General features: G+C 36.6%; 1 protein-coding gene across 3 annotated transcripts in view; it reads right to left on the bottom strand.

Annotated features, from left to right (window-relative positions):
* Window positions 1–1,646: 1,646 nt before the first annotated feature.
* The window catches only part of LOC122073874 (general transcription factor 3C polypeptide 3), a 37,252-nt gene continuing 26,160 nt past the window's right edge, over window positions 1,647–12,738 (bottom strand). Inside the window, exons 11-18 of one of the 3 annotated variants that reach the window (XM_042638554.1) lie at window positions 12,340–12,467; window positions 10,017–10,140; window positions 9,852–9,920; window positions 9,483–9,609; window positions 9,177–9,291; window positions 6,003–6,193; window positions 5,785–5,897; window positions 1,647–1,991 (exon numbers count right to left, since the gene is read on the bottom strand). In XM_042638554.1, coding sequence (XP_042494488.1) covers window positions 1,725–1,991; window positions 5,785–5,897; window positions 6,003–6,193; window positions 9,177–9,291; window positions 9,483–9,609; window positions 9,852–9,920; window positions 10,017–10,140; window positions 12,340–12,467 — 1,134 coding nt within the window. In that variant the 3' untranslated portion in view covers window positions 1,647–1,724. Of the gene's footprint in view, window positions 1,992–5,784; window positions 5,898–6,002; window positions 6,194–9,176; window positions 9,292–9,482; window positions 9,610–9,851; window positions 9,921–10,016; window positions 10,141–12,339; window positions 12,468–12,738 lie in introns of those variants that run through there. The other 2 variants (XR_006138895.1, XM_042638555.1) reach the window with 2 other exon arrangements.

Below are 12,738 nucleotides of genomic sequence, written 5' to 3'. Positions count from 1 at the left end.
TTTTCCAATAGAACAAAAAAACTCCAGAAACGTTTCAATAGAACGTTACCAAACGCAGCCTAAAAGCTCTATCTTGAGTCTAATTTTGCAATTATCATGAATCAAAAAGCAATTAGATGACTTCTTACCAGGAACATGGGGTTGTGTTTCATTTAAGAGATTCAAGGTTGTTGATACTTTTTATTTTTATTTTTATTTTTTAAATTGTTTATACTGATTCTTGTGCTTGTAAGAAATAGGAGTTTTTCCAGTCCACTTCTGGAAAAAATGATTTAAGAATATTTAAATTATAATTAGTATTAGTGCCATATTGCCTATTATTTCCTCAATTTAATATTAGTCCTTCTCCATTGAAATGGAAATTATAAAAAATAAATTAATTAATTAAGTCATTTTTACACTAAATAAAAGCACACAACTATATTCTTAGAATTCTTTTTTCTTTTTCTTTTGGGTCCAACAAAATTGTTCAACTCTACTAGCATGGCAAGGTAGAACTCGTGTTGCACAGCAGGCCAAGGTTTTACCATATGAGACAGCCGCCACCTTCTACTGTATTTTTATGGTTCTGAAATGTTTGATACAATATTTAACCGGTGAGGTTCATGATTCTAAGTATCGGTATTGGATCGATCGTATCAGCTGTATCAGGTCGATACCTGACCAACTCGGATCCCAGTATCGGTTTAGGGGTAAAATTGTATTGAAAAGTTTTTTTCTGTGAAAAGTGAGGGCAAAAATGATCGATCTCCACCAATTCAATCCAAATTGGTATCGACATCTGATACCGATATAAATAACTAAATCCATGGTGAGGTGGTTTATTAAGCGTCGGCTCACAAATGGCTTCTGAAACATTAGAAATAAGAAATGTTTTCACGAGGTATCTCACTAGTTTCCTTCATACTATAAATAGCTTCCAATAAAACTATAATCAATTTAAATCTTCTGGAAGGTTAGTTTTATTTCTTTCAATGCAAATCAATAAAATTCCAAAAATATTGGCCAATGATTAGTTCTTCTCAAGGAGCCTTTGAACAAAATTTTTAGTTAATCAAATGATTTTAGTGATCAATGTGGGAACAAACGGTTTTGTTACCATATAAAGGACCCATTGAAGAGTTACATGAATTACAGAAGATCTCAATAAACTTCTCTTTTTAGAGTTTTGAGAAGATGTACTCTCCATCTACAGGTAGAACTTATAAATTATGATGGCTAAAAAGAAAAAAAGAAAACGGAACTTTTCTCCTTTCTGGTTTCTTCATGTGTAGTGATCACTGAGAATTGACTGAGCTTAGAAGATAATTTTATGCGGAGTGGTTTCTTTGTGTGGTTCTTTATTTGAGAGATCTGTTTCTAATGAGGTAAGGTAATGCTCTATTCCTGACATTGACGAAATAAATAGGGCCCCTTCCCACATAGGGTTTCTACCTGTGAGTAACGCAATTCATACCCTTACCCCAAGGGTAATGACCACCCATGTAAGTGTACGGACAAGGCCATTACCAACCCTACACCACCTGTTTGCATCCCTAATTTCCTCAATTTGTCGAGGCCCCAAGTTCAACAGAGGTGGTGTTAGCCATGGCGTGTAATTTTTCAGCATTCGAGGTCCCCTTGAGTCTTGAATGATACAGCAGACATGAGAAAACCATAAAACTTAAGATTGGTATGAGCTTGTATTTGAACCATATAATACATGTTGACTTTGAAAAGTCTATTCAGGGAGTGCAATGGTCTTTGAGGACCTGCCTAGCAAGATCAAAGGCACCACTTTGCTTGTATATCAAGTGCAAATTGTATGCAGCCTCTCTGCGAAGGTCACAATAACCTGGCTTCTGAATTTCTGTAAGGCTTGATTCCTCATTAGGAAGCTTTGGGATAGGGTAATCCTTCTCACAAATTGCCAGCACTTTCTCATAATATGACACAGCAAGTGTAACAAGTCCAACGTGATGACATGCTCGAGCAATGTTATACAAGGCTTCCTGCAAATCAACCCAGAAGTAAGTTCAATACAAAAGATCAAGGATTACTTGCACTTCCTACCCCAAATTCTTCATGCCAGAATCTAAAATTTTAATATTTTATGAAGACAACTTAGATGTGTGTGTCTCAAAACGGAAAAAGAATAGCTTTGATTTCCTGTTTGACATTGATCAGAAAGTGAATTTCAAACATTCTTCTTTAACCACCACTAAATAAGTGGATGTTTCAATTTCCATGAGCCATTGAAAATACTTGATTGTGGTTGGTATATGGATGGATGTAAACAGTAAATCTAAGCATGTATCCTCAAATGCTGGGAGTAGTAACTCCTATGACTGACACGAAAAGAAAATAGAAATGAAGTGATGGAGAACAAATGCATAGCAAAAACCTTATAACAGGCAAGACGGGGAAATCTGGACATCATATGGACCCAAAAGACAAGCTTGGAGAGGTCCTAAGAGGTGTGGCATCTTTTAGACTGCTTCCTCTAGGGTGTGATACAAGCAAACCCAGATGCTATTGGGTTCTAAGAGTGGAATGCTCGAGGGATTACATTAAGCACGGCAATCATCTCTGGCTCTGAAAAGATGTGATGATTCATTGGTAAGAGTTCCTCTGAAGTTAGTTCTTGTTGATTGGTATAATTGTTTCTTTATCTTTGAGATATTTTACGAGTGTTCTATCCATAATTTATTTTTTGTTTGGGGGCTTCGTTGTGGTGTCCCAAGGAAGGGTGTTGGAGGCCTTTTCTTGCATCTCTCCTTCCCATCTCCAATAAAATTGTCCCTGTCACTGATCTAAGGAAAAGAAAAGAAAACAGTTTAACATCCTTCTGCATTGTGACTTCATAATCACTCTTAATTATGAAATTCTGTTAAAAGTATAATCCAGTCTGAGGAAAGACTAATTGGCCTATCTTCTAGATGTTTTTCTTCATTATAAAGAAAGGCCAAGTTCCTCTAGGTATCCTTTGTTTCTTTAGTTCTGGTCCTATTATCTGGGAATGTTTTTCCCAAATATGAGATTTATTTGCTCTTATCTGCTTTTATTTTGCTTCTACCAAACCATAATCTGTCCTATTTTCCATTGGACCCCCGCAAAATTCTTTGTTTCTTTCAAAGTTGCACCTATTGAAACCCAATTTGGTAGTCCATTTGTATGCAACCTATACACATCTAATCTTTTAACCCAGAGTCCAGCCTATAAAGTTCAGTCATAGAGCAGGCTCTCTGTCTAGGTCATTCTAAAATCTATAGCATAAATAGAGGGACTGGAATAATTAGTTCCATTTTCAAGCTTTAGACAGTCTGAAGAAGAAAAAATATGATCTTCGGACCAATGTCAAATTAAAGTTCATGATAGAAGTCCAAGATAGAAGTACTAAAATAATGACATTGATTTTGTTTACTGCTGCTGACCTTCTGGACAAAGACTTTAGAGTAGGCAATCAGAAGCAACCGGAAGAGGTAGAGTCTTGATTATCGGTTCACCATCCACTTGCTTGGTCCAATTATTTTGGTAAGTCCATCAGAAATGAAAATAAGTCTGGAGATGTGGATCAACTGATTATAGTGATAAGAGCACAGAAATGGTCTACCAGGGTTCATTTTGACAATGAGACTTTTCAGGAAAAGAAGACGGATATAATTGGAGACCATGTAACGGAAACTATACCAGATATGGACGATAAAGATCCATCTACAACTTCAACTTTGTCCTTACCCGAACAAGGTATGAACAAAACAGGTCAGAGGAATTAGTCATGTCATCTAAAACTCCTGAATCAAGGAGCCAGGAAGGACTAGAACTCAAAGAGACATGGAAAATACCTGACTGAGCAAGGTGAGATGCAGATGCAGAGGAAGAAGCTGAAAAAGAGGAAGCTGTGCCAACTTTTTTCAATTTTTTTGTGAAATCTTGATTGCTTAGTTTTATTCTTTTATGGTGCGTCACATTACAGCTTATTATAAATTGAAGGAGCCAAATTAGGAAAACAGTAAAACTAAATGGTTACAATTGAAAACATGAGTTTAAACTAAGCCTTAAATCATAGTTATTGGCGAAAACTAATACATCCTTGATCTTTTTATTGCTCGTCTCCATGAGTGAATCATCATTGATTGATTGGTGCATGTTTGAAGTCTCTGCTTTAGTTTATAATTAACATAGTTGTCAAAGCGTCATCTAGGCGTGTCCAGGCACCTTGGTCACCTAGGCAACGCCTTGACGTCTTGTTGGTGTCACCTTCATTTTTTCCCCTCTCCAACGCCTAGATTCGCTAGACACCATGAGAACTTTCCCTTAGGATCTATTAGACTTATATGCATAAATTGGTGAGTATATTAGTAAATAACGAATATAACATAACTTGGAAGGTCCTAAAATAAACCCTATTTTGTGCATGCCTTGGAAAACAAGACATCGCACCCTCACCTAGGTGATCAACTCATTGGCTCCTTGAAAACTATGATGACAAGTTCACATAAAGTGAACAGAAAATTCATATTTTATTAGAGAAAAAAATCATCAAGAAAAAAAGCTACATAGCAACATGGTTCGAGAACTCGAGCGAAACATGTGAAATAAGGAAATACCCCCTATTTGAATCCAATAAAAATAGTTTAAAAATCAAATTCTTAAAGGATAAAAAGTCAACCTCCCAATCCAAGAACAAAAATTGGATTTTGGTTATAAGAGCGATTTTCAACTTTTAAATTCTGGGGTTTTTCTCAATTATGAAAATTTTATCAATCCTATAATGTTAAAACATTACTAAAAACCAAAAGTCCGATAAAATAATCTTTTTTTTTGCTATCCCTAAAATTATTTTCATTCAGATGATTTTCACAGCATTCGCGCACTTTAAAATAAGTTTGACCGGAGCATAACTATGTCATTACAATTCAGATTTAAGTAATCTTAGACTTATTGGAAAGCTGGTTTTATGTTATACCTAATACAAAAAGTCTCATGTAAAAATAAAAATCACCTGACCAGTCAAACTTATTATAGAACCAGAGCATTTCTCTAAATGTTGATTCTTTATAACTTAATGTGAACTAATGTTGATTTTTTATGATTTGATGTGGCTATATGTTGATTTTAATGACTTGATGTGGCTTAATGTTGATTTTTTATGATATAAAGTATACATAGCTTACTACATAATGTTAGAAAATATAACATGTGTGCCTTGAGGGTAGTGAATGGAACCGCCTAGACACTCTACTTGGAATTGAGTCACTACTGTTCAGTGTTGATAGATAACTGTTGATGATGTAATATTTTTATCTATTTTGGATCATTTGGATTATGTCTTATGTTTTGATGTAGATTGTGGACTATATATAGTCATTATGTAGTAAAGTTTCAGAATTTAAGCCAACAAGTCAGCGTAATGATTATTGAACCTTTGGTTCACCACACAAGTAAGACTTTATGTGTTTTTTTTTATGAAACTAATGATGTAAATGTGTTAGAAATGTTTAAAATAAGTTGTTTTAAAATAAGTTGTACACAAAAAATCTGACAAAAAAAACAATGTTTGGGGGTCGAAACCTAAGTTTCCACCATATTGGGAAAAATTCCCTGGTATGTTCGAAATTTCTCAGGTTTCCACTGAAATTTCGACAGGTCTCCCCAGAGGTCGAAACCTGGTCAAAACTCAATACCGTGAACCTTGCATAGCAGAATGTGTATCAACACAGGAGATATGGAGTTTCAAATTCGCAAATGGAAGCATGAATCTGGTAAGGTATCATATTTTTCAGAATCCAATATAAACAGAACCTGGCTGTTTTGACAAATTCGCAGATTGTTGTGGAGGAATGCGAAGCCTTGTGCAAGAGAATGGTGCTTGTTTTGCAGTCTTAATCCAAGAGCTAAGTTGATTAGAGAAGAACCTACAACAATAGAACACAAGAATAGTTCCATTTCTTGAGGTGAAGTAGATGAAAGAAATCACTATGATTCTCTACCAAAAGGAGATGAAAAGAAACACATCATACCTACACAGAGATTTATCAAGGGATTGTCAGGCTGCAACTTATATGCCTGCAAGTATTCCCTTGTGGCTGCTTGATGCTGGCTAATCATCGTAAACTGATGCCCAGAAATAAGCATGGGTGGTACACAGTCAGCATATGTGCACCGCATAGAGTACAAGAATTTTGAATGCTTTGATAACCGATACCCTAGTCTGAAACATAATATCTTTTGTAAGGAAAAGCCATAATGTAAATAAATGTTAACCACTAACTCAAATGATATTATTACTAGTAATAGTGCATCAGAGAGTGCAGGAGAACTGATAAGGGAAGCGGAAACATGTAATTGATGAGGTTTTCAAATGAACACTCTTTCTTTTTTTTCTCTTTTTCTTTTTTTACGTAATTTAAATGATTTCAAGATAGACAACCTAAAATTGTGTCAGCAGCACCTCCTCTGCATGCAGACCTCCTTACCAGAAAAGGTAAAATAGCAAAAGCTATTTTCAGCAGAGGCTTAAATCTAAGTATATCAACCAGATTCAGTCAGTGTTATGAGGATACGTACCTTGTTTAGAATACTCATGTCAACATGATATAATATCAATTGGAACAAGAGATGGAAATCAAACAGATTCAGTCAGTACCAAATAATGAAAGTCAAGATTCCATGCAAGGTAAGATTTTAACGTAGCTCATCAAATCTGTTCTTCAAGCCTCCTACATATACTGGTCTGGTATCTATGGGTTGCCCAAATCCATTACTACAAAGTTTGAAACCATCTTTGCTGCCTTCCTTTGGAAAGGATGTGAAACTTCCTGATTCCTCAGGCCCCTAAGCTGGGCTGCGATATGTTTCCCAAAAAGGAAGGGGGATTGGGTTTAAGGCGTATCAAAGATGTCAACTGCGCGGGTACTCTAAAGTTGATATGGAAAGTGGTCTCTAAAAGGAAAGGCATCTGGGTCGACTAGCTCTACTCTAATATGCTGAAGAATGACTCATTTTGGATGGTGCACCCTCCCTCAGATGCTTCTTGGGTTTGGCGAAAGATGATCTCTTTCTGATCCTTGGCCTCTAGAGCTATTTCCTCTGGGATAGGTGATGGCTCCTCCACCTACCTATGGCTTGATCCTTGGCACCCAATGGGGATCCTTGCGCATGTCCTTAGTGCCAGGAGCATCTATAGTTCGAGTCTTCCAAGACTTGCTAAGGTTGTTGACATAATATCATCTGGAGCTTGGTCCCCCCCCTATCAGCTCCTTCCCTCAGTTGGAAGATGTTTGGAATACTTTGTCTGGGATCCCCTCTCTCGGCCACTCGAGATGCGACACTCTTTTATGGACTCCTTCCCCATCCAGAATCTTTGATGCTAAGGCTGCTTGGGACTACACTCGATCTTGAAGCTCCCCCTTCCCCTGGCACAACCTTATTTAGTTCAAGAATCATATTTCCAGGCAAAGCTTCACAGCATGGAGAGTATTCACAAAGTGCCTTCCCACTCGGGCCTTCCTCATCCATAGAGGTATCCCTGCCTCCCTGCTTTGCTACCTTTGTGGTTTGGAGCCGGAAGACATTGAGCACCTCTTCTTTACTTGCCCTATCTCTCATTCCATTTGGAGTCTAATACTCTCCAAATGCTGGCCCTCTTCGAGCAGAATTCTCCCCCTCCACAGGGAATGGATCTGGATGGACATGACGTTCCATAGAAAGTCCATCTGCGACTTTGTGGGCAAGCTTGCCTTTTGTGCAACCATCAGTCAGATCTGGATGGAGAGAAATCATAGAAAATAGACCTCCAACTCTCGGCCTCTTGAAAAAATTTGGAGCTCCATATTTTTTTATTTCAAAGCTAAGATCTCAAAAGTCTCCTCCGCTTGCTCCCCATCCCCTAGAAATGATCATATTGTAGCTTCCTGGGAGCTTCCATGCTCTGTGATCAGGACTCTGGATCCCCTTTGAGATCCTTTTTGTCTTCTTTCTTCTTCCTCCTCCCCATTCTTGGGGCTTGTATATCCTTTCTTCTTTGGTTTGTTTTAATTAAATTATTCACCCAAAAAAAAAAAAAAGATTTTAACGTGGCTGTAGGAGGTAGAATCTACCATAGAAAATGATCTATATGAATTTAGTATCCTAGCAGGAGCAACAGCCAACAGGTGTCATACAATGACACAAGTCGATCATCTGCCCTTTTGCACAAGTATCAGAAGCATCTCTTGATCCCCATAGTCCTTTTCTTTTTTCTTGTTCTTTTTTAACCTTGCCCTCCTATGCCCCCAAAACACCATATATATCCAGCTCAAACTACAAAACAAAACTATCCTCCTCCGTGATAAGCAACACCCAGACGCAAACCCCAGTGCCAAGAAGAAAACAAAGAAAAGAAAGAGAAAAGGTGGCAGGAAGAAAAAGAAGATGCACCCCCCATGACCTAACAATATGTTCTCACTTCTCACTACCAGAACAACGTTTTAAGTTTCCATCCTCCTTTTTACCAGTCAGCTAAGTCATGTTGCCTTCAACCCAGAGTGAGTCCTCCAGTGGGTCTTCCCTTTCAGCATTTAGAGATATTGCTGAGTGGGGAATATGCCTCACATGCCACAAATGGCAGGTTATTGCAGAATCTCTAGTCTCTCGGCAAAATATGCTTCTCTATCCGGAAGGAAACAAAGTCACGGTTCTTCAGCATCATAAAAGCTGATGAAGACATTATCAAGAAATACATGAAATGTATAGTCTTCTGTGCTTCAATCAACTCATATTTCAGCAAAATCAGATTAGCTGCAGCACAATAATCGTTCATGCATAATGGGCAGTTGGCATATGTTGGCTATATCGTTCCCTCTAGCTTTGCTTGTTTTACGTCTCTCTGTGTACTCCTTGGCCTCTTCTTTATTTATTTATATATATATATATATATTAAGTTAATTCTCTAATCCTGGTTTTTTGGTTAGGGAAAACAAAGGCCACCGATCTTAAAGGTGTTCCATTGTGTAATTTTTTAAGGCATGTCACATGCTGCACCAACAGTCCAACAATAGATACAACATTTTATTAACATTACATTCACCACTAGATTGCAATCACAATGTGGTATCCAATTTATTAAAGCATCCATTACAGAATGCAACCATAATTTTATACATCTAATGAAGCCTGAAGAACCTCAGAAGAATGTGAGTATGGCAGGACAATACCTCGAAATCACTTTGTAGTAGCAGTTCCAGGCAGCAAAACTGTAAGGATGTTGTTGAACAATGTATCGGGCACAGTCATAGCCATGTGTTGGATTGGTGGTGTTGTATGCTATTTCTGGAGAAAACAAATATTATAGCATGATCAGTGCACATCAAATCTGTTAATCAATAAGCAGCAAGTTCAATAAAATTTGTCTTCAATATCCAGAAACAAATTTAAGATTCTGTGTATGACTCAGATGTGGTTCAATATCTAGAGGAACAGATATAGAAAGACTAAAAAAAACTTTAATACTCATGACTTACGAGCCCCAAGGGATCGAAGCTCCTCTTTCTTCTCAACAGACAGGGTATTGTATGCTAATCTTAGAGTGTGATTTATGATCTCCAGTGCTTCCCAATACATCCGCAATGAAGAAAGTGCCCTGCTTAACTATGGATGAACAAAATGAAGTGTAAAAATGATGGATGTGTCAAACAAACAAGATTAACTATTTGTGTTAAAATGAGGATAAAATAAGGTAAGATTATGAACAGTACAGGTAAGTTAAAACTATTAGAACATATAATTACCTCAATTAAGATGATAGAAAAAGCAAGCAATAAGGCAGCATAACATGACCATAAAAAAAATCAAACAAAAAGTTGTAATGAAGAAAAGGGTAGGAGAATAACATCTAAAATTAGCTGATAATGCTCCTCATCCTTCAGCAGGTTGGGCAGCGGTGGCTCTCTTGCTTGCTCCTGAAGACATTAAGGAAAACCAATTAGTGTCAAATAATATTCTAGAATTTATAATGCAAAGCAAAATTTATCAATTCATATAAACCATTGGTTTACCACAGGCTCGTCATCTGAATCATCACTTTGCCAATCAAGCCCAGCCGCCAATGCTGCGGCTTTCTTTTCTTCCTTCAAAGCAGCCTTCTTTTGAAGTGACTTCTTAGCTCTTGCCGCTTTTGACCTATCAAGAAAAGAGATGGGAATTTAAAAGCAGAACATAAGATGTCCAAAACAAATATGCTATGGGAATAAAACAACTCACTATATAACTGATGACAAATACATAGATTGCACAACCAATAGGATCACACCCCACAGAGGTTAATAACAAAAGTGAGAAAACTGTCATTCAGAAAATTTTGTGGGTCCATTACAAACTTTATCAATAAATTATGTGTTCACATGATTTAAAGGCATATCTCAAGCCAACACACTATCAAGCCACGAGAGATACAAACAGGAAATCCTTTGAAGTGTAAACAAACCCAGACCCATGGTTCGAGAACTCGAGCGAAACATGCAAAAATTTTGCATGTTTCGCAGGTATCGACCCAGGTCGAAACGAAACCTTAGGGGATTTTAAAAAATACCCGTTTCGACCTGGTTTCGACAGGTTTCGATCAGAAACATGGGAAATTTTGACCTTCTCTTATGCAATTTTTCTCTCAAGTGTGGGAAACTTGGGGAAACAGCTAAGATTTTCATTTTTTGGCACTTATTTATGCCAAATATCATTTAAGTAATTTACTTAAGATATTATTCATAAATAAGGAAATACCCCCTATTTGAATCCAATAAAAATAGTTTAAAAATCAAATTCCTAAAGGATAAAAATTCAACCCCCCAGTCCAAGAACAAAAATTGGATTTTGGTTATAGGGGTGATTTTCAACTTTTAAATGCTGGGGTTTTTCTCAATTATGAAAATTTTATAAATCCTATAATGTTAAAACATTGCTAAAAATCAAAAGTCCGGTAAAATAATCTTTTGTTTTGATATCCCAAAAATTATTTTTATTCAGGCGATTTTAACAACATTCGCGCACTTTAAAATAAGTTTGATCGGAGCATAACTATGTCATTACAACTCAGATTTAAGTAATCTTACACTTGTTGGAAAGCTGGTTTTATGTTATAATTATTACAAAAAGTCTCATGTAAAAATAAAAATCATTTGACCAATCAAACTTATTATAGAACCAAAGCATTTCTCTAAATGTTGATTCTTTATAACTTAATGTTGATTTTTTATAATTTGATGTGGCTAAATGTTGATTTTAACGACTTAATGTGGCTTAATGTTTATTTTTTATGATATAAGGTATATATAGCTTACTAAGTAATGTTAAAAAAGATAACATGCGTGCCTTGAGAGTAGTGAGTCACTATTTGGATGGAACCGCCTAGACACTCTACTTGGAATTGAGTCACTACTTTCGAGCGTTGAGTAATTGAGTCACTACTGTTCAGTGTTGATAGATAACTGTTAATGATGTAATATTTTTATCTATTTTGGATCATTTGGATTATGTCTTATGTTTTGATGTAGATTGTAGACTATATATAGTCATTATGTAGTAAAGTTTCAGAATTTTAGTCAACAAGTCAGCATAATGATTATCGAACCTTTGCTTCACCATACAAGTAAGACTTTTGTGTTTTTTTATGAAACTAATGATGTGAATATGTTAGAAATGTTTAAAATAGGCTATACACAAAAAATAAAAAAAAAAACTATTTGGGGGTCGAAACCTAAGTTGCCACCATACCGAGAAAAATTCCCCGGTATCCTCAAAATTTCCCAGGTTTCCACCGAAATTTCAGTCGCCCCAAAGGTCGAAACCCGATACCGTGAACCTTGCCCAAACCAAAATTGGCTTCAACAGGTCCTACCACTTCTACAGACCTCAGCAAACCTGGACATTTAGTTCCAGGCCCACGTAAATAGTTGCAATATGGCCCTGAACAGGTCCATGGCCAAACAGTTCGGCTAATGAAGTATTACGTGGTGCCGGGCACTGGTCCAGCCACCAAGAGCCTGTAACCAGCACATATCACAAGGAATTGCAACAAATGGTCAATAAAAGGACAATGGCCACATTGTGGGATGACTAAAAACTTGAAGACCGACTTGATGAAAATCAGTCATTACCAAAAAAAAATTGGTTTGGTAAATTTTTCAGTAGGGATTTCTCTGCTTCCTCAACCATTCATAACTTCTTTAAAAAACTGAGAACCAGCTCTAGGGCTCTGATTGCCATTTTAAATTTTAGCAATAACATACAACATTTTTCAATTTGAATAGACCTACATAAGAAAGTAAGAGGGGAAAAATTCTAAAAGTTCCAGGTCAGATATGATAAAGTGAAACTAGTACTCACAAATCCGATGCAGCTGCAAGTGGTCTAAACCCATGAAATACAGTATCAGTATCAGCTTGACGATCACCCAGCCCTTTTTTTAGTCTTTCAAGGAGAACACTTCTTGGGAGCCTTTTTCTATTTCTAACCTATCAAGGGTGATTATGAGGGGGTGGGGGGAACAAAGTATTAAATTATTTTAAAAAACAATAATTAGAAGCAGCACAGAATCATGCATAACCATGAACTTCATTACTCTATATTTTAGTAAAATCAGAACACTAGATTTCAAACTAAGAATCATAAGACTGATGGCATACTAGCATACAAATTATCTGTGCTGTCTTGACATAACAATGCAACTAAGAACATTTCTAATGGCTATCTAATTTCACAGCTGGGAACCAATAGCCTACAAAG

The sequence above is a fragment of the Macadamia integrifolia genome, chromosome 3, assembly GCF_013358625.1.
Source record: "Macadamia integrifolia cultivar HAES 741 chromosome 3, SCU_Mint_v3, whole genome shotgun sequence".
NCBI lineage: Eukaryota > Viridiplantae > Streptophyta > Magnoliopsida > Proteales > Proteaceae > Macadamia > Macadamia integrifolia.
The sequence above is the reverse complement of the archived record's forward strand: the minus strand, read 5'-3'. Positions and strand labels throughout refer to the sequence as shown.